The 27,593-nt window shown below is 53.4% G+C and overlaps 2 protein-coding genes across 4 annotated transcripts; one reads left to right on the top strand and one right to left on the bottom strand.

Annotated features, from left to right (window-relative positions):
* Nucleotides 1–1,902: 1,902 nt before the first annotated feature.
* PLA2G2F (phospholipase A2 group IIF) lies at nt 1,903–11,514 on the bottom strand. Of its 3 annotated transcripts, none has more exons than XM_027622420.1 (6): nt 11,309–11,514; nt 10,618–10,667; nt 7,298–7,442; nt 6,252–6,361; nt 4,002–4,168; nt 1,903–2,701 (listed from the first exon to the last, which is right to left on the bottom strand). In XM_027622420.1, exons 1-6 carry the CDS (start codon nt 11,422–11,424, stop codon nt 2,615–2,617), a joined length of 675 nt encoding a protein of 224 aa, XP_027478221.1. In that variant the 5' UTR covers nt 11,425–11,514; the 3' UTR covers nt 1,903–2,614. The 3 variants fall into 3 exon arrangements, 2 of the variants coding, with proteins under 2 accessions (XP_027478221.1, XP_027478230.1); XR_003524682.2 differs by having other exon boundaries at nt 2,687–2,701; nt 3,173–4,168; XM_027622429.2 differs by having other exon boundaries at nt 1,903–4,168.
* Nucleotides 11,515–20,514: 9,000 nt separating this feature from the next.
* Nucleotides 20,515–26,925, top strand: PLA2G2D (phospholipase A2 group IID). Its single transcript, XM_027623567.2, has 4 exons — nt 20,515–20,590; nt 22,824–22,968; nt 23,630–23,736; nt 25,338–26,925. Exons 1-4 carry the CDS (start codon nt 20,551–20,553, stop codon nt 25,481–25,483), a joined length of 438 nt encoding a protein of 145 aa, XP_027479368.1. The 5' UTR covers nt 20,515–20,550; the 3' UTR covers nt 25,484–26,925.
* The last annotated feature ends 668 nt before the right edge of the window (nt 26,926–27,593 follow it).

Below are 27,593 nucleotides of genomic sequence, written 5' to 3'. Positions count from 1 at the left end.
CTCTCCATTTTGAGTACCACAATGAGAAATCCTCCCTTTCTTAGGTGGGGGTGTATAGCCAAGGACCAGGGAGAGAGGCTGGTGGATGGAAGATCGCTAAGAGGGTTGGGTGATTCTTGCTACGCTGACCTAACAGGATGCCTGGGGAAGGCAGGCCTGGGTGATCAGGAACCACCTGGCAAACGGTGGAGGCTAAAGACTTCGATCAGATATTGAGGGTGAGATGGGATTCTTGCTAAAACGGGGCAGATGGAGACAGAAACCCTGAGGTCAAGGCCTGGTTGAGAAAGGTCTCAAAGAAGCCTAACTAGGGCGCCTGGGGGGCTCAGTCGGTGAAGCGATTGCCTTCGGCTCAGGGCACGATCCTGGAGTCCCGGGAGTCTGCTTCTCCCTCTGACCCTCTTCCCTCTCGTGCTCTCTATCTCTCATTCTCTCTCTCTCAAATAAATAAATAAAATCTTTAAAAAAAAAAAAAAAGAAGAAGCCTAACTAAAGTGGGGTCAAGGACAAAGTCTTTGTTGATGACCAGCCCAAGGCAAGTGTGGTCCCTTCCTCAAGCCTTAGCCTAAATGACCTAATTTGGAAAGAGTCCTGAGGAAGGAGAGACCACCTCCCCCCGCCCAGACTACAGATGCAAGGGGCCTCTTCCTCAAGACTTGTGACCCCCTCACCTCTCCCCTCCACCTCCAAGGACCTCAAACATGCCGTCTCAGCTCCACCCCTTAGCCCCTCGGGGGCCCTTCTGGGACAGCCAAGGACATACTTGGGGCTTCAATCTCCATGCTCTCCCTGCTCCCCGTGATAGTGCTTGGCACCATATGGCAAGGTTATCACATGTCTCCCCCCCACACCAGTATATGGGCTTCCTCAGGTAGGGTCTGTGTCTGATCAAAGGTATCACGCCCGGTCCATAGATGACCATCGGTATAGGTCCATTGGAATGAATGAACTAATGGATGATCTCGTCCAGGGGCTTTCAAGCTTTGAAAAAAGTTACTGAAGAATGTCCTTTTCTTCTTATAGTAGTTCGTGTGAATGCTCAGTATATAATATAGGAAAAGCAGAGCTGCTCAATTGAAGATTGAGGTGGGGAGAGCGGAGCCCCAGAGATCATTCCAGATGTGCCCAGGAAAACACCGGGCTTTGGGGAACGCCTGAAACAGCTTCTCTGGTCCCTCTGCACATGGGGAAACTGATCACAACAGGGAAGGGAAGGGACTTAAATCAGAGAAGGGGCCAGGGCGAGGACCAGGACTTGGTGCCCTGCTGGATTTTCAGTCGCTGACCCCACTGTCCCCAGCTGCCCAGTCATCATTAAGAAGGTGCTCAGTCAGTTAAGTTTCCAACTCTTGGTTTCAACTCAGGTCATGATCTCAGGGTCGTGAGATGGAGCCCCGAGTCGGGTTCTGCACTCGGCTCAGAGTCTGCTTATCTCTCTCCCCCTGCTCCTCCCCCACCTCTCTCTCTCTCTCTCTCTCTCTCTCTCTAATAAATAAATAAATACATAAATAAAATAAATCTTAAGAAAAAAGTCAGATCCCGAGGCGTCAGACCCAGCCCCATCACTGACAACCTGTGTGACTCTGGACAAGTTACTTTCCCTCTCTGGGCCTCACATGTTCAACAGCAAAGAACAGGGTGGAGATTGACGCCAGAAAGCCCCCAGCCCAACAGTTCTCGTTGTCCAGCCTTTGGCACACACCAGCCTTCCTGACACTCGCCCATCTGCTGGAGTGGGCCACTTCATCCAGGCCCCGGGGCAGGAAGGGGACAGGCCAGGCCAGCTGCTTGGGGTCAGAGAACCTGCTTTCCCCAGAGCCGCAGATCCTGGAGGGAGGCTCTGTGCCCTCCCCTGATGCCCAGCCAGTGAGTACCATGCCAAGGAGGACCAGCAGTGGGGAGCCAAGGCAGGAGACCTTTATTAGATTGAGGAGGGGTTGCTGAGTCCTATGGAGTGTCTCTGGGGTGCAGCATCCTGGACAGGCCGGAGCAAGGCAGGGGGTGGGGCAGGCAAGACTTGGCAGCAGAATCTCGTCCCAACACATGGGCCCAAACTCTCCGGAGTGCAGGTTTGTGCAAGCTAGAGGGGCGCAGCCAGAAAGCTGGGCTCCCACAGGTGAGGGGCGGAGGCTTCTGCAGACCCCACCTCCAGCGGGGACTCTGGGTGCCCCATCGTGACTCCACCCCTGGCTTGGTGGGGGCTCTGGTTCAGAGAGAATGGGCCCGCCCAAGATGGCCAGGAGAGGGTAGTTCATTAGCTGGAAGATGTCAGTGATGAGGCTCACAGGGGACCACAGCCACCAGGCCACGCCAGTCAGCGGGAGGTGAGTGGTGGAAGGGTCTCCTCCCACGCATAGTGACAGCCAACGCCAACCAACAGCTTCATCCTCAGTCTCCAAGCCCGGTGTTCTAGAAGCTGCAGCTGGGCAAGGCTTCTGCCCAGTCCTGCTATTTGGGGGGTAGACATTCTCTTCCCACCCCCATGACCCTCTTGCCTCTGGCTTTCTTGACCATCCCTGGGGACAGTGGTCTACAGGGTCCTGGCAGGGCGGGCCAAGCTCCTGGTGGCTGTTCTTGGTGTCCAGGTGGGTCACAGCGCTATGCCAGTGGGTCCTCAGGGTGACGCAGGGCATGCTGGCTTCTTGGAGGCCGCTGAGCTTGAGGTCAAGAGGTGAGGCAGGCGGGACAGGGGAGGGCGCACCTGGAGAAACAGCAGAGCTGGCGCAGGGTCAAGAAAGCTGGCCCCGCAGAGGCTGACCCTCCTCCACCTCTGCCCACAAGCCCCCGGCCAAATGGGAACCTGGGCCCAAGGGGGGCCCTGCGCCCCAGGTTCCTTTAGCCCGCTTCTCCTGCCCAGACCACTCTGGTCTGGACGCCTCACCTTGTCCCGCCTTCTCCCCTCCCTTCCCTCAGCATGTGGCTCCCTCCCCACTGCCTTCCTGAACCTTCCCCACAGCCTCCTACCTGGACCTGGTCCCTCCTGCCTTTGTTTCCCCCTTCATGGAGGTGGGTCCCAGCCCTCGGCCTCCTCCCCATTGAGAGGGCTTCTGACCCCAGGGTGCAGCCTCGCCTCTCCCTGCCAGGGAGAGAGGGGTCTGGGGTCTTTCCACCCACTGGCCTAGCTGCTGCGGGGTGGGGGGAGCCAGGAGGGGGAACGGCCCTGTCCCCTCACATTGGTTAGGGTCCCAGGAGCCTGGGTTTGGGTGTTCCTCAGAGCCATGCAGTGTTGCAGGGCCGGCTCAGCAGGGAGGCGGGGGAAGACCTGTGAGTGTTGGGGGACATATTTGTGCCCCCGTCTTGGTCACCCTGCACCGAGGGGCGTGCCGCTGAGGATGCGGGTTCTGTCAGTGCCCTGGAGACTGCCCTGAGGCCAGAGTTGGGGGCTGAAAGGCTAAGCACTGTGGCCATCCTGTGAAGTCTGGGCCTGGACTCTGGGTCACCCACCCACCCTGGGGCTCTAGAGAAAAAGCAAGGATCACCCTGAGTTATTGCCTAGGAGCAGCCAAGAGGCCTCCAGAGCCCAGGCCTTGGGACCAGCACGCTGTTGGTCTGGGAACCTGTCTGAGGACACACCAAGCTCCCAAGCTCTGGGGCTGTGCCCGCAGCTCAGGATCTTGATGTCTAAGGCCTCAGGGTCCCATCTTGAGGGCCAGGCTGAGGAAGTCAGCCTGGGGCCAGGGACAGGGGCCCCCCTCAGAGGACCCCCACCTCTTCTCTCTCAGGCCTTGCCTTCCATACACAGGAGACGTCCCTGCCAAGTCAAGGACTCACGCAGCGGGCCACGGCCACGCTCAGGGTTGGGCCGGATGAGCCTGGGGGCCACAGGCCTTCCCGAGTCCTCTGGGGCTGATCTCCTGGGGGGTGGGGAGGCTCCAGGGAAGAAGCAGCCAGGCAGTCCCCCAGGCTCCCGGTCTCATCCCCACCTCCCCCTGCATCTGTCTGGTCCCCAGAGGGCACTAGGGAGGTGCGGGGGGAGCAGGGGAGAAGTGTCTGCAGGCCACCTCCCCCGGAGGGGGCTCATAGATGCTGCAGTTGGGCGTGGGACCCTGACAGTAGATGTTCAGATAGTTGCGATGCTTCTCGTTGTACGTCTGGTTCCGGAGACACAGAACCACGCTCTTGTCACATTCGCATGTCTGCTTGTCACACTCCGTCTCGTTGAGCTCACCTGTGCGGGGCAGAGGTTCCAGTGGGCCTCGGAAGGTGGTCCCGTGGGAGGGTGACAGCAGAGCGTCACTGACGGGTCACCCCAGGCCCACGGCTCAGACGCTCTGGGGCGGGCCCAGTCATCTGTGTCCATCGCCCTCCTGGTGGCTCTGGGTGCACTTAAATCAGAGAAGCCCTGAAGTACAACATGCCACTTTATAGTTGGGGAAACTGAGGTTCAGAAAGGGGTTTACCTAAGTCACCCAGCCACCCCAAGGCAGAGATGGGACAGACACCCAGGTGTCAGGAACTCCCCATCCCGGGGCCTCCTCTCTTCCATCACAGAATCACAGAACCCCCTCCCCACCCCCGACCGGAGGGAGCTGGTGGTAAGGAGCCGCTGAGGAAGGGCTCCTAAAGAGCTTGGCTCAGGGCATCCCACGAGCAAATGCTTAAGTCCTAGTCACTGTTGCCACCGTTACTGCTGCTACTTCTGAGCCTCCAGAAATCGTCCACCCTGACCGTTCTCAACCTTAGGTGTGTGCTAGGGTCCACCGGGGGCTTGTTGAGACAGAGACTGCTGGGCCCCAGCCCCACAGCTTCAGATTCAGTAGGTCTGGGTGGGGCCTGATAATCTGCATTTCTAGTAAGTTCCTAGGTGATGGTGATGTTGCTGGTTTGGGGAACACCCTTTGAGAACCCCTCACTGGCTCAGTGGTTTGCACACTTCTCAAACTTTCCATCAGCAGAACCCTTGCTCTTAAATGAGACTCTTTGCAGGAGGCTAACTTATCAAATGGCCAAAAGAGAAGCCCTTAAGCTATCAAATGGGTTAACAGGGCCAGCTGGACCACTCAGGGACCCCATGACCACAGGAATCTCCAGAACCCAATGTGAAAACCACTGCTTGGGTTAGTCCACCGCCCTTTGGGGATCCTTGAAATGCTTTAATGAGGGGACATCCCCTCTCTCAAGCCAGCCCCCTCACTCCATGTTTGAACAACAGCATACGAGAACCTCAGTGCCCTGGGCTCCCAAGGGGCCCCAGATGTGCCCAGTTCCCCACCAGGCTTTTCCCCAGAGAAGAGGAGACTTAGGGTTTCTTTGCAAAGCTGGGCTTGCTTGTGAGCTTTTAGTGAGGAATAGTGAGCAAGAACCTGGTTAAGGCAAGGAGACAAAGGGAACCCGGGGCTGCCCATGGGACCGGGCCAGGAGGCACCTGCTACCCAAGGGGAGGCAAGGCAGGGACACTTGGGCCATTAACTTGGATGCCACATCCCTCAGTTGAGGAATGGCCTGGAGAGTTCAGGGCAAGGGAGGGAACCCCACAGGGCCTGGTTCCCATAGCTTGAATCTTGGGAACAGTGAGAGTCCTGGGATGGGGCCACCTTCTGGCCCGGTCCCAAAGACAGAACCAGAAGGGAACAGGTCTGCTCCGATCTAAACCCTTCCATGGGCCCATGGAGAGACTGAGGGCAGGTAGGGAAGCACCCTGCTTAAGGTTACACAGCAGGAGATGCTGTGAATCCAGGTTTGAACCCAGTTCGGCATGTCACAAAGTCTCAACATCACCAGAGGATCTCGTTAAAAACAGATTCCGGGGCCCTCACCCAGACCCACTGAATCAGAACCCTCCCTAAACCCTGCGAAGCCTAAGAATCAAGGACCAGGGAATTGGGCTGCTAATTCAGGCTTGGAGGGTCAGAGCATACCAGGATGAAGACCACAGCTAGGGTTCTCAGATTTAACAAACAAAAACAAGAAGCCTGGCTAATTTGAATTTCAGACAAACAGTAAATATTTTAGTCTAAGTATGTCCCAGATATTACATGGGATATACTTACACTAACTCTTAATCTTATACTACTAGTAACTGATTTTACGCTAACATTTAATTTTTAGTATGAGGCTGTCCCATGCAATATTTAGGGTATACTTAGGTGAAAATATTTTTCGTTGTTTATCTGAAACTCAGATTTAGCTGGGCATCCTGTATGTCACCTGGCAACCGTGTGCACAGCCCCAGGACAGGGCAGGCAGGGGGACTGGCAATCTAAGCCCTTCTCCTAGGTGGGGGAGTGGGAAATGGCAGGGGGAGAACTCACTGCAGATGACCGAAGTGTTATTCTCTATGGTGTGTTCATAGTGGTCCACATAGGGGTGACAGCCCAGGTCAAAGAGCTTCTGGTAGCAGCAGTCATGGGCGTGGCAGCACCTAGGGGCAGGTAGAGGATAGCAGGCCCATGTAGGTAGGCTTGGCTAGTCTCCCACTGGCAGAGACCCCAACCATCTGTACCAGTTCCTTACAGATCAGACCTTCAGACTGAGACCCAGAGAGGGACAGTTACCTTCCTGAGGTCCACAGCCAGGCAGAGCCCAGCCAGTGGCCCAGTTTCTTGCCCATGATCCTGCCTCCCTGTTCTATGCGCAGGGCTCCTGGCTTTCCCCCTGAGAGCCCTGATGCAGCTGCAGGAGGCAGGAAGCGTCAGGCTGTCCGGCGATGTGGTCGGGATGGGAAGGAGAGTCAGGGCTCAGTCACTGTGAAAGGAGCCTGCCTGACTATATGAAGAGGCCATGCCTGGCTATGTGGGATGGCCAGGGAGTGACAAAGGTCCGCAGGGGCGAGTGGGATCGGGGGGGGGGCGGTGAAGGACAGGAAGCAAATGTAGTGTGGCCACCCCCAGCCCCTCAGGTGGAGGAAAGCAATTAGTCAACATGGATTCATCAAGCCTCCCCGCTCCCCAGCCCCCATGATACCAGACTTGGCGCTGGCTGCTTCCGGGGAGATAGGAGCAGAAAGTAAGCTCAGCCCTCCATCAGAGCCTCCAGGGGGATGGGGGTGAGAGGGGTCAACAGCCCTTGCTTTTGCTCAGCGTGAGCTGCATGTCCGTTGCTCTCATGTGTTTTGGGGGCAGGTCAATGTTTCCTTCCTGGCGAGAATGCGAGTTCCCAAATGCCTCCAAGCCCAACCGTAGAAAGCATCCAAGACAGTTGAGGAGGATAGGGGTCAAGGTCACTAACTCACTGAACCAGCCTCATCCTTTGGGGAAAGGGTCCTGTCCCACCCATCAGAGACGGAGACCAGTCTGACCCTCACTGCCCCCCCTTCCCAGTCCCAACACGACAGTAGCGCAGGCGCTCGGGGACCTACCAGTCCACCTCGTCCATGGGCAGCCCGTGCCCTCCCAGCCCACAGTAGCAGCCATAGCCCACGAAGGAGAGGATGGCGTTCCTCCCCGTGATGCCTTCCACCATGGACTTCAGGTTAAGCAGGCTGCTGCGGGCCTCGGGCAGGACTGCAAGAGAACCAAGGGGTGCCGTGAGCGTCCTGCCTGGTGGATGGCCCTTCGACTGTCCTCCCCATACCCCGGGGCCAGGGAAAGGGGGAGGGAGGGGGGAGGGTGAGCAGAGGGGGAGGATGGAAGCAATGTATAAAAAGCTGTGAGAAGGGGCGCCTGGGTGGGCTCCGGCCATTAAGCGTCTGCCTTCTGCTCAGGTCCCAATCCCAGAGTCCTGGGGTAGAGCCCCACGTCGCACTGGGCTCCCTGCTCAGCAGGGAGTCTGCTTCGCCCTTTCCCTCTGCCCCTCGCCCCGCTCTGCTCATTCTCTCCGTCTCTCTCTCAAATAAATAAATGAAATCTTAAAAAAAAAAAAAATAAAACACCCGTGAGGCACTAGGGCACTTAGAAAGTAATTATTGTTACTATTTGTTGAGGGCTCTGTGCCAGGCACTGTCCTAAGCCCCTCCCATGCATTAGCTCGCTGAGTGCTGTTATTATCCCCACTTTATAGATGAGGAGACTGAGGCCCAGAGCACTGAGTAACTTGCCCGAGAACATTATCAAAAAGTGGTAGGGATAGAATTTGGACCCAGGCAGTGAGATCCCAAGTGTCCGGTCCACTGTAAGGGACTTCACAAATGCCACATGCTCTTCTGAACATTTGATTCTGGGCCCTGGGCTTTGTCTGGCTCCTCTGCCCCCAGGAGGGACTCAGGGTCCCTACCACAGTCCTGGGGCTGGTGCAAATTACAATGAATCCAGAGACAATTCGGTGCTCTGGTCGTTCCCCAAAGACAGACGGACACACACACACACACACACACACACCCCTTTTCCCTTTGTCCGTGTCTCACCAGAAGCAATAGCGCCATGATCCCTTCCCACACCAGCAAACTCAGTGGCAGCACCTGCCAGGCCAGCCCACCCCAGCGACAGATTCTCCTCTCCCCTGCTCCCCGCCTCCTGGGCCCCCCGGGGCCTGTGCTGACTCAGCATCTCCTCCTCGCTCACTGCTGAGTCAACCCAGAGCCTGGTGCTTAAGTCCTTACTTGGTGAGGCCACCCCGCACAAGGCAGGAGAGCTACTGCAGCCCCATTTAATGGGTTTGGGGAATCCTGCTCTACCTGAGTCTTCCTGTCTATTGGCTTGGTGATTTTTGTTATTACAGAAAATAAGGAGCAAACAAGAAAGGAAACGGGCGAGGAGCTGGGACAAGTGACTTTAAGAGGTTGGTGCCACGTGAGGTACATGTCTCAGCAGGGTCTGGGGCAGGGAGAGGCAGGACCCCACATCCCGTGGGCCTGAGCCCATCCCTGAGCTGCAGGAGGGATGTGAGGGTTGCGGGTGGAGGGGGGGAGGGAGAAAGGGGACGCTAGCTCTCTCCCCCAGCCCTTCCTCCTGCTGTGTTGGCGTCCCACTGCTGGAGGAGGATGTGCATGCCAAGCAGCTTGGGGGCCCGATCTGGAATTGGACCTTGGGAGTCAAACCCAGACATCCCCGGGTTTGCAAACAGGTTTCTCCGGGAGCACTGTGGCACCGTGAGCAGGTTGCACAAGCGCTTTGACATCAACTGCCAAATCTAGGGATAAAGCGGCTCTCCTGCAGGGCACCAGGTGCCCGGGCTGTGAGGAGGGAGCACCCTCTGTGGGTCCTGGCCTCCTGGCTCCCTGGCCGGAAGCTCCGGCCTCCCACTGCCCACCATCTGGCTGTGCAGGTGTTACCCTGGAGGGGAGGGGAGAAACTTCCATCCCCAGGGCACCCTGACCAGCAGCTCCATACAAGGTGGACATTATCACACGAGCACTCCACACCTCACACCCAGGGAGACACACCCCGTCACACTCACACAGGCACCCACACCTCAGACTCCCCTCCGCGCACACACTCTGGTGCACACTCACCCACAAACACGCATTCACCCACACATACCTCATACACACAGTCACGTGGTCCTGCTCAGCAAGCTCACACACACACAAGTCACACACCCATGCATACCGTACGTAGAACCACACTTCGCGCACACACATTCACCCACCTCACACACTCATGCAAGATACACACTCACACTTTCCTCTACACACCGCATGTGTTCACAAGCACACACCCGTGATACACTCACAGGCACCTCCCACACAGACGCACACTATCATATACACAGTCGTGCACACACTCACCCGCGAACACCTCACCCACTCACATGCCTCACACACACAAGCACACTCACACATACACTTCACACACTCAGCCGCACGCCGGTACACACTCACATGTGCAGCACACACGATCCACACTCGCGCTCCCAGCAGAAGAAAGGGAGTCTGCGCTCGGTCAGGCTGGAGCTGTCCCCGGCCAATGTTGGGGCGGAAGGCAAATGGTTGGTTTCTAAACAACCTTAGCAGCCAATTCAACCCCCTCTTATTCACATCTGGCCACAGGGTTAACCTTATTTTGTTTCTGGGATCTCTTTCTTTCCCGCAAACCAGGCTGCGTCGGGCGATATGTAACAGGCTGGATGAGAAGTCAGCGAGGGGTTCGGGTCACCTCCCACCTCCCCGAGACACCTGGCTGTGTGCGGGGTCAGATTTGCCTCCGGAGCCTCAGCTGTCCCCAGCGCTGTGCCCGGGAGCACCAGTCCCAGGAAAGGAGCCCCCGGACCCCTCCCCCGCCGATGGCTTATGAGCTCCCAGACACCTGCTACGCACACACCTCACGCACATCCAGGTGCCCCAATTAACATACACCTACACGTTTTGCTGATGTGTGCTGAGACACCCCTCCACACACAGAGATATACGTGCATATAGCCACACACAAACCCATTAGCTCTTATCTAATGTACACATGGACACAAACACACACTCCTATCTACACAAACACCCAGGTTTTCCCAGGGCGGCCAGACGCCCTAGGCAAACACTACTGTTTTACGATGCTTCCTCAGCTCTGGGCCCTGTCTCCTTGGAGGCTCATAAATGCCAAGCTGAGGGCCCCCGGAGTGTTTACGGCTGGCCCGGCGAGCAAACAGTCCCAAGGCAATGAAGGCCGCCAGGGCCTGAGCGAGGAAGTTGCGCCCCAGAGAGGCAGCACAGTCCCCCAGCCAGTGGCTCGAGAACCTAGGTGCCCAAGGTCACAGGAGAAAGTGTGGGAGCGGGAGAGACAGAGGAGTCCCCCCAGAGCCTTTACTCACCGCTGCCGGCCAGGATGACCATGGTGAAGAACTTCATACCCAAGCTAGATCTGAGAGAGGAGAAAATCCAAGTCCTGAGTCCATTCCTTCCGCTCTCCTGCAGCTCTGGGCCTGCAGCTCCCTCCCGGGCCTCATCACCCCATCAATGCTGCCCCTTCAGGCCTCTGTTCCTGCTTCCCCGGGCTCTGTGAGGAGAACCTCCCACCGGCCCTGCACCTGCTGAAAGAACAGTCCCCAGGCTGGCAGAGCCTCCTTCCTTCTTACCCTGAGCAGGAATGCCCTTCCTGCCCAAGCTTCCAAGACAGGAAGCTCACTGTCTCATGGGGTCGGGCCACTGTCACAGATCAGAACCAACCCCCTTTCCATACACACTCCAGGAAGTCACATGACCCAACCTGCTGGCTGGGTCTTGCACTTGGAGCCAAGAAACCTGGGTCCTTAGATTCTAGTCCCAGCTCTTCTTCCAAAATGCTGTGTGATCTCGGGTAGATCCTTTAGCCTCTCTGGGCCTGAGGATTGACTAGAGGATCCTTAAGGCCCTCATGGTGCTGAAAATGCAGTGACATATCTCACCATCACTCAGAGACTTAGAGCTCTTCTCTCTGGAGAAATGGGCTCTAAGAGCCAGTTCCCCAACCCCATCCCTGCTGCTCTCCATGGAGGATTCCATCCCCAGGTAGCAGGCACGCACCTGGAGGTTCTCCAGGGAGAAGAGGCCCTGAGACTTGGGCCCATCCACCCAGAGGGGTGCCTAACCAGCACCTTCTTCCTGAACACTTTGGGGTTGGCTTGCGCCCCATCTGCCATGTTCTGCGTTCTGGGGGTCCAGCAACATAGGGCTTGTAAGGTCCACGATCACTCTGAAGGCTCCAGGGAACAGGCCCCAGCTTCGCACGGCCACACGCACTGGCAGGGTAATGCAGGGGCAGTGCCCCTGGGCGGGAGGCAGGTGACACTGCCCTAGAAAAAGGAGACTCCACCTCCTCCCTCCCACAGCCACTGCCCTGCCCACAGCTGCCTGGTACGGTCCCCACCCCAGGGCACTCGGCCTGCAGGTGGAGGTTTGCACATCTGCCCAGGAGCTGGCCCCTCCCTGCACATCTGGAAGGAAATTCACCCAGAGGTCTCCCTGTTCCCACCTGAAACAGATGTGAAAGAAAAAATCATTCAGTTCCATTTGTTAAAGCACAGTGCAGCGGGCTTGACACGGGGCACTGGAGAGAGGTGGGGCCACTACAGTGGGGTTTTGCAGTGGAGGACAGAGACTGGAGGAAGCCCCCAGCTGGCGTCTGCAAGAGCAAGCCCATCTGCTCCTCCGGGAGCAGTCTTCTCTGCCACAGTACCACTGTGGCACGTGAGCCCGACACCTCTCTGTGGTGGGGGTCGTCCTGGGCATCCAGAGTGCTGAGCAGCATCCCTGACCTCCAGCATGAGACCCAGGAGGGGCCCCCGCCCCCCGCCCCATGCTCCTCTCCCTGAAACTTGCCAAGTTGTAACAACCAAAATTGTCTCCAAACATTTCGAGAGGTACCCTTGGGGGCACAGACATTTCTGGTTGAGTTGTAATGCTCTCTTTCAAGCTAATGAATTTCCCTTCTATTTCAGTTTGCTGACATTTTTTTTTTTTTTAAATCAGGACGGTCAGATTTTGTCAAATGGGCTGTTTCTTTGTGTTTATTAAAAAGATCATATAGTTTTTCTTCCTTAGTCTGCTATTATGGTTAATTACATTGATTGATTTTTAATGTAAAACCAACCTTTCATTTCTGGGCTAAACCCCATTTGCTCATGGTCTATTTTCCTTTTTTATATTGTTAGACTCTTTGCTTGTATTTTGTTACAAATTTTTTGCATCTAGGAGCCCCTGGGTGGCTCAGTTGGTTAAAAGTTCAACTCTTGATCTCAGCTCAGGTTTTGATCTCAGGGTCGTGAGTTCAAGCCCCAACGTGGGGTTCCAAGCCCCAAAGAATTTTTGCGTCTGTGTTTATGAGAGATATTAATCTGTGGTTTTTCTCTTCTTGTAATGTCGTTATCTGGTTTTGGTGTCAGAATAATTGTGGTTACCAGAAGGAGTTAAGTGGAAGCATTTCCTCCACTTAAATTTCCTGGGAGAATTTGTTTATAATTGGTGTTATGAGCTGAATTTTGCCTCCCCCCATTCATATGTTGATGCTAACCCCCAATATCTCAGAATGTGACTGTATTTGGATATACGGTTTTAAAGGGGTGATTAAGTTAAAATAAAGTCATAAGGTGGTCCCTAATCCAACTGGACTGGTATCTTTATTTTTTAAAAGATTTCTTTATTTATTTGAGAGAGACAATGGGGGAGGGGCAGAGGGTGAGGGAGAGAATCTCAAGCAGACTCCCTGCTGAGCCCAGAGCCCAAATCAGGGCTGGATCTCACAGCCCTGAGATCATGACCTGAGCCGAAATCAAGAGTCAGACACTTAACTGACTGAGCCACCTAGGCACCCCTAGACTGGTATCTTTATAAGAAGAGGGTATTTGGGCACGCAAAGAGACAAGAGGGATGTACCTGTACAGAGGAAAGACCACGTGAGGGTACAGAAAGCAGATGGCCATCTGTAAGTCAGAGAGGGGCCCGCAGAAAGAAACCAACCTTGCCAGGGCCTTAATCTTGGACTTTCAGACTCAAGAACTATGAGAAAATAAATTTCTGGAAAATAGCTGGGCAATTTCTTATCAAATTAAACATACACCTACCATACGACCTAGTCATTTCACCCCTTGCTTTTTACCCAAGAGTAAAGGAAGTATGTGTTCATACGAAGACATATACGCAAACATTCACAATAGCTACAAATTATAAACGATCCACATGTTCACCACTTGGAAAAAGGACAGACTGTGATACATTCATACCATGGAATACCAGCTCCCCAGTTGAAAGGAGGGGAACCCGTTCCATGGGACAACACAACCTGGAGGGGGCCCCGAGGGAACTCTTTTGGGGAATGGAAGCGTTTCCTGTGGTGGCTGGGGTGTGGCTCTACAGGTGTGCACATCTGTCAAAATTCACTGAACTTGACACATTTTATTGGTAAATTTCATTCTTTGTAAATCATACCTCAGTAAGGTTGATTTTAAAAGAAACAACGCTTCGAAGAAAAACAGACGGCTTCTACGTTTATTTTTTTTTAAAGATTTTATTTATTTATTTGACAGAGAGAGACACAGCGAGAGAGGGAATACAAGCAGGGGTGGTGGGAGAGGGAGAAGCCGGCTTCCCGCCGAGCGGGGAGCCCGATGCGGGGCTCGATCCCAGGACCCGGGGACCATGACCTGAGCTGAAGGCAGACGCTTAACGACTGAGCCACCCACGGCTTCTACATTTATAACAAAAATGCTCTGTATATCCATATCTATAGTGATTGCTTTGCCAAATCATCCCTAATCATTAAGCCGTTGACTGTAGAGGAATGAGGCATCAAAGGACATCGGTCCCATTTCATGGAGGCAGACACCTGAGGCAGTAAACTGGAGGGCCATGTGTCTCGGCCTTATGAGTCAGGGAAGGCCCGTCTATAGGCAGCGTCTGGAGGATCAGGCCAGTCCCACAGATCAAACTCCTGAACTGCAGGCCTGGTGTGTGTGTGTACGCTGGGGGGAGGTGTGGGGGTGCAAGCAGAAGAAAGGGGATTATGACTAACAGCTGCTCACCTCCTCCAGGGAGCCTGCCAGGGCATCTCTTCTTCTCTCTGGGCTCCCTTAACACCTGCCTTAGTCTGCTCTAGCTGCCATCACCAAGTACCACAGGCTGGGTGGCTTCAACAACCGACATTCACTCTCTTACACTTCCGGTGGCTGCAAGTTGCAGGTCAAGGTGTCAGCTGGCTTGGTTCCTTCTGAGGCCTCTGTCCGTGGTTTGTGGACAGTCATCTTCTCCCTGGGTCCTCACATGGTCGTTCCTCCCTACCTGTGCCTGTCCCAAGCTCCCCTTCTTACAAGGAGTCATATTGAATTAGGACCTACCCTAATGACTTGATTTTAACTTACTTATATCTTTAAAGACTTTCTCCAAATATGGCCACATTCTGAGGTACCGGAGACTAGGACTTCAACACAGAAATTGAGGGCCGGCACCACTCAGCCGCTGTCCACAAGCCCACAGCTACAGCCCACTGGGAAACCATGCTTGGGAGTGACACTAGGTCTGGTCAGCCCCCTGTTTGGGTGGTTTGACCCTTTAAAGTCCCACTAACCCTTCTGGAAGTGGGGCAAATAATACCAGCTTCTAAACTGTGCTTTGAGGAGGGAGTGAGCAAAGGCTTTGTGCAAGGCAGAGCATCGTTCTTTCCCACGGAGTTCATGGTGTATCCCCCTAGGCTAACCCTTTCACCAGGTCTCACAGGGGTCGGGGGCTCCTGGGGGGGTCATAGCAACAGCAAGAAATGCTTCTGGTTTATTATCCCACCCATGCGAGTCAGAACGCCCTTGAGCCCCTACTTCCCAAATAAAGTCCTGCTGTTATTTCTAGGAGTCTCTGTGGGAGCCTCGGGAGCCCCAGGGTTCTCCTAGTCTTCTCCTCTGCTCCCCCGTGTGACCTCCACAGCTGTTCATGGAGGCCTCAGCACCCCAAAGCTGCAGGCTCTCAGACGCCCGGTGGGGCCGCCCCACCTTCCAGCGTCAGAGCCACACTGTGCTCTGCAGAGGAGGCGGCATGCCTCTAGCCCCACACTGTGCCATGTCTGTCCCCTGGGCCCCGCCCGGTGACCGTAGCCTATGCCCGAAGCTTCTATACGGCCCTCTCCCCTGGGCTCCAGCCAAATCCGCCAAATGAATATCTTGGTGTCCACAGCCATCCCCCCGTTCTGACTCCTCAGGCAGATCAACCCACCTCCATGCAAATCATCTCATGCAAATTGGTGTGAGGCCCCCACCCCCCACCCAGAGATGGAGCGCCAGGGGTCGCCACAGCCCAGGTTCCAACCAGCTCCAAAGTGTCTGGTTGCTCTGAGGATATCATTAGTTCCTAGTGGGGATCTGCCTTACCCTTTCCTCTCTGCACCCGAAGCACTGTGCTGGGCCTGCTGACAGCGAATAGTAGGTGCTCAGGAAATGCCTGTTGAATGGAGTCATTTGCTGGCTTCCTGTGGGATTTCTTGCAAGTGTGGTCTTTGCCCCCCATACGCTAATATTAATAACAACACCAACTGCCGTTTATGGAGTGCTTACAGTGTACAAGCCAAGCACCCTATATGCCCCTTGGGATCCTTACCAAAACCCCGGTGGGGGGCATTCTCATTTCCCTCCACCCCATTTAACAGATGAGGAAACAGATGAGCAGTGAGAATCCAAGTCAGGCCGGTCTGGCCCCACTTCCTTCTGAATGCCCAGGCTCTGCCGCCTGCCAGGTTGAGGTGCGCTTGAGGAAGGCAGCAGGGGCCAGGCCAGGGCCGGAAATGGAAGAACCTTCTGGCAATGACCACCGCAAAGCTGCTGGCTGTGGAGATTTCTGACTCTGAAAGTACATTCCATGGCCACGAGTCTGAGTTTAGCTCACTCTGAATGAACTGAGAGGTCAAAGTGGAAATCCCCCCGCTGTGTGTGACCAACTCTGTGTCATTTAGAAACAAGAGACTCTGGGTGTGAGGCACGTGGGGAAGTCACTTTGTCCAGCCCCTTGCTTTGGTCAGAGTTTTAGATTCTTTCCTTCTGGGAGGAGGAGTCAGCAGGTGCCATACATTTACTGATCACCACCTGTGTGCCTATAGTCCCCATCATTCCACCTGAACTCATGACAGCAAGCTGGCAGGGGGTGCGTTGCTGGCCCCATTTCTCAGATGGAAAACCTGAGGCTCAGAGAGATGAAGTAGTGGAATCAAGGTAATGCCGTTGTTAAGCTGGAATTCGAAGCCACATCAGTCTGATAGCAAAGCTGTTGAAGAAAGTTTCACAATGGGAGCACACCAAGGTGCCCAACATCCAGCCAGTGCAGGGGATCAGAGACGAAGCTCAGAGCCCTCGGGGAGGCACCCTCTCCTGCAAACCTTTGGTAACTCCCAGCTTCCTCTCTGACACCCTCTGCAGGTTCCCGTGGATGGAACCCAGGCCATGGGACCGTTGCAGTGAGTGGAGCTTTGCAGGGAGGGATGGGTTGAGGGCAGGATCCTATCACTGGCTAAAAGGACATGCTCTCCCCTGTGGGGGTACCTCTTAGGAGATGGGGGTCCACTTTCTCTTCTGCAGTGAGGTTGGGGCAGCAGTTTTCCAGATTCTGCCAGCTCTCCTCACTTGCACCTCCATCAGTGTGGGGAGGACAAGAAAGTATGGCGGAGACCCTGCGTGCAATGACTCATCTGTAATATGGGGATTAGGGCAGTACCTACCTTATGTTACGATGTGTGAACCACTTAGAGCGGTGCCCAGCTCATAGTAAGGGTGGCTCTGGCAGATCTGTGTTCAAACCCAGATTCTGCCGTGTACCTGCTGTGTGACCCTAGGCAACTTTCTAACCTCCCTGAGCCCCACTTTCCTCACCTGTAAAATGGGGATATCGGTATCTTCCTCATGGTGCAGTTGTGAAAATGAAGTAAGACAACAGCCCGGTGCCTGACACACAGTAGAAGCTCAGCTGATGGTAAATATTCCTCATGGAATTTGCATGCCAGCATCTAAGCCCCTTTTGCTCTTTTCTACCCACCACCTGGAGATCTTGACGGGTTGCAGCCTAATGATACCATCAAGTGTTTTTCCTACCATTTCCAGAGAAGTAAAAGCACACAGACTTGCTGACAATGACAAGTCCCGAGGAACCACCAGGCCCAGTGGAAACTCATGTGTGTTGATGGAGGCAAAAGCAAGGGACTTTCTAAATTCCTACAGACTTCAGAGAATGGAAGAGGCTTAAAATTTTTCTCTGTTCCAACCCAGCAATTTCACTTCTGAAAATCTATTTTAAAGCAACTACCCTTTAAACGTAGACAAAGCTTTATCATCCCAGCGTTAACTATAATAATGAGTGGGGGTGACCTGAAAGTCATAATAAGGAAAAAAAAATCAAGAAAAACAGACCCAGAAATGACCCAAATGATAGAATTAGTAGATAAAGCTATTAGAACACTTATGATAAATATATTCCTTATGCTTAAGATAGAGGAAAGATTGAGCGGGGTAAGTAGAATCAGATTTTTTTCTTAAACCCAGATCAAATTTCTAGAGTAAAACAAATATACGTCAGAGGAAAGGAACAGTGGACAGGTCTAAGGCAGATTTGACAACACAAAGAAGAAAAGGCTAGTTGTTTTCTGTTCATCGTAAGCAGTGAGGGTGACGTTAAAGATGACAATAATGATGGGAACCATCCATAGCTAACGTCTGTTGATCTCTAGCTATGGACCAAGCCCTGTTCACCTACCATGCTGTTTAATTCCTGTGACAGGCCTTTGAAGTAGGTACAGTCATTGTCCCCAGTTTACACATGACAAAGCTCCAGGTGAGGCAGGTAGAGCACCAGGGAGGTTAGCCTTAACCCAGGTGGTCTGGGTTTGAACATCTCCTCCCACCCTCTTCACCTCCACGGAATGCTACACAGGCCAAGCTGTGGTCACTGTGGCGACTTTCTTTCCATGGGTGGGACTTGGTACAGTGTGCTGCATGCATGGGACCTCTAAACCACACAGCAGTCGGAGGAGGGAGGGACTATTGTCCCCATATTGTCCCCACCAGCAAATGAGGAAGCCAAGGATCATGGAGGAGGAGCGATTGGCTCAGAGTCCCACCGTTGGTAAGAGAAGGAGCCAGAATTTGAAGCAGGTCTCTCTGGCCCCAAACCTAGCCTTTCAGATGTGCCCTGGGGTCTCAGGAGGTGTCGGGGACAGCCAGTTCTGAGGCCTCTCTGTAGCATGAATTTGCCATTAGGGAAAAGGCTTCTGGAATCAACAAAGGACTTGTGGTCCTGGCTACTTTTGCTCCTACCCAAATGATAACCAGATCAGGAGCAGCTGGGACTCTGGGAGGTACCCACATGCCCCATCAGGAGCCCAGATCTGGGAGATGGTATGCTGAAGTCCCTCACCGAGAGGAGTGTAAGGGAATGACCACAGAGTACACACGAGGGACGCATGTCAGAGACTATGCCAGGGCCATACACTGTGCTCGCTGCTTACTTATTTTGCATGCGGGTTATTTTCTCACAGATGAGGTGGTCAGTTGGTGACTGAGTCAAGGAACAAAGGAAAAATTAGATTCGAGAGAAAGAACTCTCTCTCGAGTCGCAGGGACTCTTGCTGGCATACTTTTTGGGTGAGCAGGCAGCAAGGAGGTCAGTCTGTGGGCTATGTCCTTGAGAGCCATCCAACGAGTGTGGGAGAAAACCAATCTCTACTACTAATGGACCCTCCATGAAACCCCGAAAGGTTACCAGTGGAGCGTCTGTGGGAGCGCATCTCTAGAATGCCTGTGTGTCCTGCCACGAGCACCTCCACCCTCTGAGTGAGTCCACACCATCTGCCTCGTTAGGATTCTCCTATGCAAACTGAGGCAGACCTGCAGAGTAAGATGTCAACACACATCAATTGCCTTCAAATCGTGCCTGTGTGCTGTGACGTTCAAGTTCACGTTAGGAATAGATCCTACGAAATAATTCTGGACACACTTTCTGAGATTTAGCCTCAAGGATTTCTCTCACTGTACCACTGTATGGACTAGAATAGTAAAAAAAAAAAAAAAAAAAGTTTGGAAACAACCCATATGTCTGTCAATAGGGGATTCATTAGATGAACAGCATAGATGGGTAAAGGAATATGGGGGTGCCTTGCAAACTGTTACCACAGAAGAATCCTTAATGACACAGAAGTATGTTCAAGTTATAAGGGTAAGTGAAAAGACAGACTACAAAGTACTACTTGTAACATTTTTCTAATTCGGTCAGGGAAAAGTGTGGAAAGGTCCATACAGCAATAGAACCAGAAGAACATACACCAAAAGGTTAATGGTGGAAAAAACTCAAGTGCCTCTCAATGGATGGATAAAGAAGATGTGGTAGAGATATCAAGATGGAATATTATTTAGCCATGAAAAGAAGGCCATCTCGCCATTTGTGACAACATGGATGGACCTTGAGGACATTATGCTAAGTGAGATAAGTCAGAGAAAGACAAATACTCTTTGATCTCACTTATCTGTGGAGTCTAAAAAACCAAAAGCTTGGGGCGCCTGACTGGCTCAGTCGGTAAAGCATGCAACTCTCAATCTCAGGGCTGGGAGTTCAAGCCCACGTGAGGCATGGAGCCTATTAAAAAAAAAAAAAAAAAGCCAAACTCATAAAAACAGAGAGTAAAATGGTGGTTACCAGGAGACAGGGAGGAGCGAAAATAGGGCAGATATTGTTAAAGGCAAAAGCTTGCAACAAGTAGTGAATAAGTCCTAGAGATCTAATACACAGTGTGGTGAATACAGACAACAATATTGCATTGTAATCATCAAACTTGCTAAGAGATTAGATCTTTATTCCAACCACTAAAAAGAAATTATAATTATTTGACATGACAGAGGCACTAATTATTGCTATACTGGCAGTCATGGTATAATATATACATGTATCCACTCAACATGTTGTACCCCTGAAATTTACACAATGTTGTATGTCAAATATATTTCAATCAAAAAAATGAATGGTGTGTACTGGATTCACAAGCAATTTTAAATTGTTTTATTGTCTGTGATTTTTCAAATCTCCTCCACTGAATGTGTTCCTTTTGCAATCAAAAAGTAAAAAAAATAGGTATTAAAAATACAAACAGTAAAATTCCCCTGTTGCTAGAAACAGGAAGTAGAAAGAGCGTGCCCTGGTGCCGGAGCTGGGAAGGACAGGGGTGGGCTCGGCCTGGTGGGGCTACTCTGATATAAGAGGCCGCCTGCATGGAAGGGGATTTCCAGCAGCTACGTCCACTGCTCTGGGCTGGGACCATGGAGCTTCCCCTGCTGTGCACACTGCTGGTGTTTGCTGGTGAGTGGGACAGGACCCACAGCTGGGAGGGGAAGGCAGGATGTGAGTAGACACTGTATGTCCTTCCCAGACTGAGCCTCTGCTCTGATCCCCAACAGCTCTGGACCCCAGTCCTCAACCCTTCTGCCCCTGCAAGGAGCCAGCAGCAGTGGCTGGCCCCTAGAACCCTGGCTTCAGCCACGGAGCTCTGGGCTGCCCTGCTGTGCAGCATGACTCTGGTCTGCAGTGAGGATGAGCAGCTAGAGGCTCAGACACTGGGGCTGGCTGAGCAGATGCCTACGGTACTTTGGACGCAAGTTACAGAAAGGGATCTCCCCACCTCACCCTGCTCCCCTCTGTCACCTTGACCAAATAATAACAATCTTTCATTTACACACAGCACTGTGTACTTTTAGAACCCCTTCGTTCATGTTCATTGTCTCCCTTGAACCTGGGAAGAGGGTCCTGTTGACAGGGGCGGGAGATGGGGCAGTTTCCATTCAGTCTTCCACAGATCAAATGTAAAAATGTGGTTGCTAGCAAATCGGTGTTTTTGTTTCTCAGTCCATCCGAGTATGTAATGTTAGAAAGGATTTGTACTTTAAAATGTGGTTGCTTGCCTGGCAAAGGAAAACTGCATCATTCAAGTGTGAGTTTATTTGTGTACTGTGAAGCTGACATGGAAAGGGCCAGTTTTAGGGCAGAAAGAGGGATGAGGTAGACCAGAAAGGCAAGAGTCTGAATTCAGGTCCCTGGCTGGCGCACAGGTGGGTGGTAACTCTCTTTGCCATGGCTTGCCGCGGCTTCCTCATCACGGAATCCGGGCTTCCAGTGGGCCTGGGATGGGTCATTAGTCCCCTCAAGGCTTAGCAAGGGTTCTCTTAAACATCCGTACAGCTGGAGCCACCGTGTCAAACAGGAGTGACAACGTGGGTTCCTGCACATTGAAGGGACACACTGGGGACAGAACAGACCTGCAAGTACCAGGCACCCCTCGTCACTTTTAGCTGCTGCCCATCGCTCGAGCCCCTCCCAAACCCCCTCTTCCCACCCACCCCTCTCCCCATTTGGGGCTCACTCCCACTTTGCTATTTACTTCATTTGCACACAGAGCTTTCATTATAACACCATTTACCTGGGAATGGGAGGGGAGGTCCATAATGAGGTCACTCGAAGGGCCCCACCTGGCCACGTCTCCCTGAGACTCAGCTCCATCTGTGTCCTCGAACCGCCTCCCGAGGTTGTACACTGGCACAGTTCTGTCCCCTTATCTTGTCTGTTCCTCCCAGGCTCTCCCCTGAATTCATCGAGTTCATATATTTTTTCTCCTATCTCAACATTATGCATTCCTCTCCCCCAATAAAATAAAATGCCCTTATGACCAATTCTAACCAGTAGCAATTATGACTACAATGAAAAATATCCATAAAAGTCATTGATTTCTAAATCACATTGCCTCCCAGGTAGGCGAGCCACACAGTGCTCTCTCTCAGGGAGGTGAGGGACAGCGCGGAGTGCAGGGAAAAGAGTGAGTCTTCCTGTTACAGAATGGGAACTCAATGCAGAGGCAGGGAATGGCATCAAACTGCTTCGGGTTTCAATCCAAGCTCCTCCGTGTACCAGCCACTGCGACCCGGTACGAGGCTCAAGCTGCTCATCTATGAAGGGGGCATCAAACATAGTGCTTTTTGTACCAGTGTCAGTTTCTTAGTTCCCATAAGTATACGGTAGTTATGTAAGCTGATCATAACATCAGAGGAAAGTAGGTGAGGGGTGTATAAGAATTCTCTGTAACTCCTTGCAACTTTTCTGTACGTCTAGAATGTACCAAGATAAAAAGTATATTTATTGGGGGAAAAAAAACGAGTATTTATCTCATGGGTTGAATGGAGTCAATAAATTACTACATGAAAAGACCCATAGGGGCACCTGGGTGGCTCAGTCGGTTAAGTGTCTGCCTTCGGCTCAGGTCATGATCCCGGGGTCCTGGATCAAGCCCCATGTCGGGGTCCCTGCCCAGCGGGGAGCCTGCTTCTCCCTCTCCCTCTGCCCCTCCCCCCTGCTTGTGCTCTCTCTCTCTTAAAAAAAAAAAAAGGCCCATAATAAGCACTTACTATCGCTATATTTTTAATAGCCTTGGTGGTTGTAGTCATTTTATTATCCAAGGTCATGGGTTTGGTCCAACCAGGCACAAGTGCCAGGCCTGTGACTTCTGGTATTCATGTCCTCTCCGTGTTGCTGGACTCTCTGGCAGGTGTGATTCCAACCCAGGGCGGAATCTTAAACCTGAACAAGATGATCAAACAAGTGACCGGGAAGATACCCATCATCTCCTATTGGCCCTACGGCTGTCACTGTGGACCTGGGGGCAAAGGCCAACCCAAAGATGCCACAGACTGGTAATCCTTTCGCAGGCAGGGCCACGGGTGGCAGTCCTGTCCTGCCCCCACCCCAGGACTCTCCCATTTCCTGTTCCCCCATGTATTCATTCTGTGAATTCATTTTGTGCTGTGTGCTAGGGAACTCTGCTGAGGCCCGGTACCGTCCCGGCCCTCCTGGAGCTTGCCTTCTAGCTGGTTCTGCAGAGTCTCTGAAGGCACCCCCCCTTTGCACCTCCAACCCCTGATCTAGTTAGAACACCCACACACACTCCCTGCTGCCATTTCACGCTGTTTGTTTGTTTTTTAACTCCTACCTCTTTTTGCCACTGTCTCATTCAATCTTTACCACACCCCCCAGGAATCCGCCAGGAGGGAGGGCACTCCCCTCACCCACCACTTACAGGCTGTGTGACCTTGGGCATGTGGCTTGACCTCCCTGAGTCTGTTTCTTCATCTGTGAAATGGGGATTATCCTAGTGCCCCCATCATAGGATGGTAGTGCAGATTGAGAGAATATTCACAGACAAAACACATGCCTGGTTCATAGAAAGCACTCAAGAGGCGTTAGCTAGCGGGACCATAACCCTGCCGGCCTTGACTCCTCCAAGGCCGGCACTCGGTTTCCACCCTTGGGCAGCTGTGCTCCCTGCCCGTCCCTCCTCCTGTTCTCTCCCTCCAGGTGCTGTCGGAACCATGACTGCTGCTATGATCACCTGAGGCAGCACCGATGCCGTGCCTACATGGACCATTATGACTACACATTTTCCCACGGGGACATCCAGTGCTGTGAGTGCCCGGGCCTCGGGTTTGGAGTTAGAGGTGAAGGAAGGGAGTTCTGGCCCTTACTGACCTCATGCGCTATGTGACAAGGCACAAGCCGCTCAACCTCCCTGTTTTTCTCGTGTGTCCGGTGACAGTAGCGGGGCTGTGGAGGAATTTGGGGCTGAGAGTATGGAGAGGTCCAATGGGGCTTTTGACCCCTCTAGGATTTGGAAGGCTGGCAGACCTCAGCTTGGATCCCAGAGCCACCATCAACCAGCTGTGTGACCTTGAACACCCTCTGAACATCAGTATTCTCATCTGTAAACTCAGGATGATAACAGTATTCTACCCCCTAAAGTTAATTCAAGAACTAAAATGAGAGCAGACAGAATGAGCCTCGCCTAAAATGAGAGCAGACAGAATGAGCCTCGCACTTACCTGCTGCCAAGTGCGTGCTCGATAAACGCTTGGACTACCTAACATTGTTACAGCTTACTTCCGCTCCGGTCCTCAGAGCGGCCTAGCCAGGAGCAGCACCACCCTGACGATCTCCATTTTATAGACAAGGAAAGTGAGACCAGAGTGAAGAGATGTTTGCCCAGGGTCACCCAGCTGCAGGTGACAGAGCCTAGGCTAGATCTCAGGTCCCCTCTGGCCCTGGGTCCATGCTTGGAGACAGCGGGCAACTCCCGGGGCTGGGAATCAAGTGGGTTTATCACGTCAGTCCCTGTTCATTAAAGGCTTAATAATAGCAACAGGGGCACCTCGGTGGCTCAGTCGGTTAAGCGTCTGCCTGCGGCTCGGGTCATGATCTCGAGATCCGGGATCGAGCCCCCGCATCGGGCTCCCTGCTCAGCAGGGAGTCTGCTTCCCCCTGCCCCTCTGCCCCTCCTCCCGCTCATGCTCGCGCTCTCTCTCTCTCTCTCTCTAATAAATAAATAAAATCTTTAAATAATAATAAGGCAACAATAATAGCCAACATTTATTGAGCACCTACTGTGTGCTGAGTGCATTGCTTCTTCAGTAGTCTTGACAGCCCCAAGGCAGCATCTACCCTCACCCCAAGTACAGGAAATGAAACTGATGCACCAAGGTCCCTTCGGCCTCAGTCTCTGCACATGCTGTTCCATCTGCCCGGAACAGTCCCCCTCTGCCACCCCAGCTTTCCAACGGGGGGAGCAGAACCTTCCCACCTCAGCTCAAATAGCTCTTGACGCTGAGCACTGTCCCCCTATTTTATCGTCTTGTAGCCCCTGCATCATCCCTTCCTTCCGCAAGGAACAGGTTGTGATCCCCATTTCTGTGGTTCTCGAATATCTGCTGCCCCCACGGGAGTGTGAACCGCATGCATCCATTCGGGTCAGTCCTGTCCCCCCAGGGCCTGACACAGGATGGGTGCTCGGTTGTTTATTAAATGGATGAATAAATAAAGGAGCAAAGACAAACAGGGAGGTCACGATTCATGCCCAGGGTCATGCAGCTAGAGTCCAAGCAGCTGGGAAGGGTATTCGAAAGTTGAGCAAGGACGGGGCTGCCTTCAGAAACTCCCTCTGGGACCCTAAGGCCGCCCTGGGCTCTGCGTTGGCAGGGGACGGACACTGAGCCCCCTTCTCCTCCACCCGCAGCCGACAAGGGGAGCTGGTGTGAGCAGCAGCTGTGCACCTGTGACAAGAAGGTGGTCCTCTGCCTGAAACAGAACCTGGACACCTACCAAAAGCACCTGCGTTACTACTGGAGGCCCCGCTGCAAAGGCCAGACCCCTATGTGCTAGCAGGGGCCTGCCCCACCGCCCCATGCTCCCTCCTGTTCCTCAGCATCTCCGGCTCTGGCGCTCCGCCCCTGCCCCAGCGTCTGACCCCCTGAACTGGCTCGGGAGGGTCTCAACCACGCCCCACCCTCCTTCTTGCTCTTGGACCTTCCAAATCTTCCTGACCAAGGCCACCGCTCTCTTCTGAGCGTGGTTTGAGATCTGCGGAGAAGCCAAAGCCAGGAAGCCCCTAGGGATGGTGTTTGGGCCGAAGCCACAGGTGTTGGGGGTGGGGATTTGGGGTCCGTGGTGGGACGGGTCCCCCTTGCCACTGCCAGTCGCCAGGCCCCCTGGCCAAGTCTCACCCTGTCTGACACACTGTCCAAGCTGCAGCCAGGGTGGCCTCTCTTGAAGGGCAGTGTTGATCTTTCTGTCCACGTGGCTCTACTTCTTAAAACCCAAAGCCCCCCACCGCCCCCACCCCTGGTAGGACCTCTCACGGAGTTTGGGGCCTGCACTGTCCAGCGCTATGTCACTCTCCCAAACCAGGCTGGGCAGTCCTCTCGGGCAGGGCCCATGACCGTCTTGGACTCAGTTGCATCTCTGCATCCAAAGCAGTACCCAGGACCAAGAAGGGACCCCATGAATGTCTCTTGAGCTAAGGACCAGATGAAGCCGCCTGGAGCAAGAGCTCCAGGCCCAGGTCCACACGCAAATGCAGTGTGTCCTCTCCTGCTTCTAGATGCTTTTCAGGCTGGGACCTCTGCAGAGTGCTCTGCTTGCCGTCCCAGGTGGCCGAGCCCCACCTAGGCCCCTTGGGGTCCAAGGGCCACTAGCAACAGAAGCCTCCCCTGGCTGACTCCTCCTCGGCTCCAAGGGCTTGCGCCCTCCTCCAAACCCGCATAGCACTTTATGGGTCTGTAATCTACCAGGTTTGATCTTGAGTGGGATATAATACCTGGCCTTTTCCAAACCCCTCCAACTGGACTGGAGCTCCTGGAGGATGGGGGCTTTGTCTCTCGTCTTTGTTTCCTCTGCTTCCTGAACTAACAGGTGCTCGATTAGTGTTTATGGACAAATGAGTCCATAATGGATGGATGGAGGTTGTGGCAGATGCTGGTACCCCACCCAGATCCCCTCCTGGCCCCATCTCCCAACCCCCAGCTAAGCCAGATGGTTGGCTGCTACATGCTCACATCTGTCTCCTTCTCCTCTTTGTCTGCTGGAAGCCCACCTCTGACAAGTGACTAGAGAGTGTAATACCAGAAGGATGTAATTGCCCAACTCCAGCCTCCATGCAGGACCACCCAGGCAGCACGTTGCATGCCCCAGAGCTCCACATGGGATCAGGCTTAGGCAGATGTCTAGAACACCTCTTTGCTTAGCTTCATACCTTGGTCTGGCCTGTTTCCCTTGCCACCTTACAGGTTTCTCCTGAGAGCATGCCCTCAGTAAATCACCCCACTTGCACAAGAATCCTGTCTTGGACTCAGCTTCTGAGGAAACTGACTTAGGATGGATGGATGGGTGGGTGGATGGCTGGCTGGCTGGCTGGATGGATGGATGGATGGAAGGATGGATGCATGGGTGGGTGGATGGATGGATGGATGGAAGGATGGATGGATGGAAGGATGGATGGATGGATGGATGGATGAATGGATGGATGGATGGATGGATGCGTGGGTGGTTGGATGGATGGGTGGGTGGAAGGATGGATGGATGGGTGGGTGGATGAATGGATGGGTGGATGGGTGGGTGGATGGATGGATGGACGGGTGGGTGGACGGATGGGTGGACGGGTAGGTGGATGGATGGATGGATGGATGGATGGATGGATGGATGGATGGATGGAAGGATGGATGGAAGGATGCATGGATGGGTGGGTGGGTGGATGGATGGGTGGGTGGATGGATGGGTGGGTGGATGGATGGGTGGGTGGATGGATGGGTGGATGGATGGGTGGATGGATGGATGGGTGGGTAGATGGATGGATGGATGGGTGGATGGATGGGTGGGTGGGTGGCGTCATCATATAAGGATCTGTCATCTGTATGTGATTAGCTGTGTCTCCAGCAACAGGGCTAGAGCACCAGGAGCCACTCACCCCCTCCAGCCTGTCACATATGTAAATGAA

The sequence above is a fragment of the Zalophus californianus genome, chromosome 4, assembly GCF_009762305.2.
Source record: "Zalophus californianus isolate mZalCal1 chromosome 4, mZalCal1.pri.v2, whole genome shotgun sequence".
Lineage (NCBI taxonomy): Eukaryota > Metazoa > Chordata > Mammalia > Carnivora > Otariidae > Zalophus > Zalophus californianus.
This window is presented reverse-complemented; position numbering and strand designations above follow the sequence as displayed.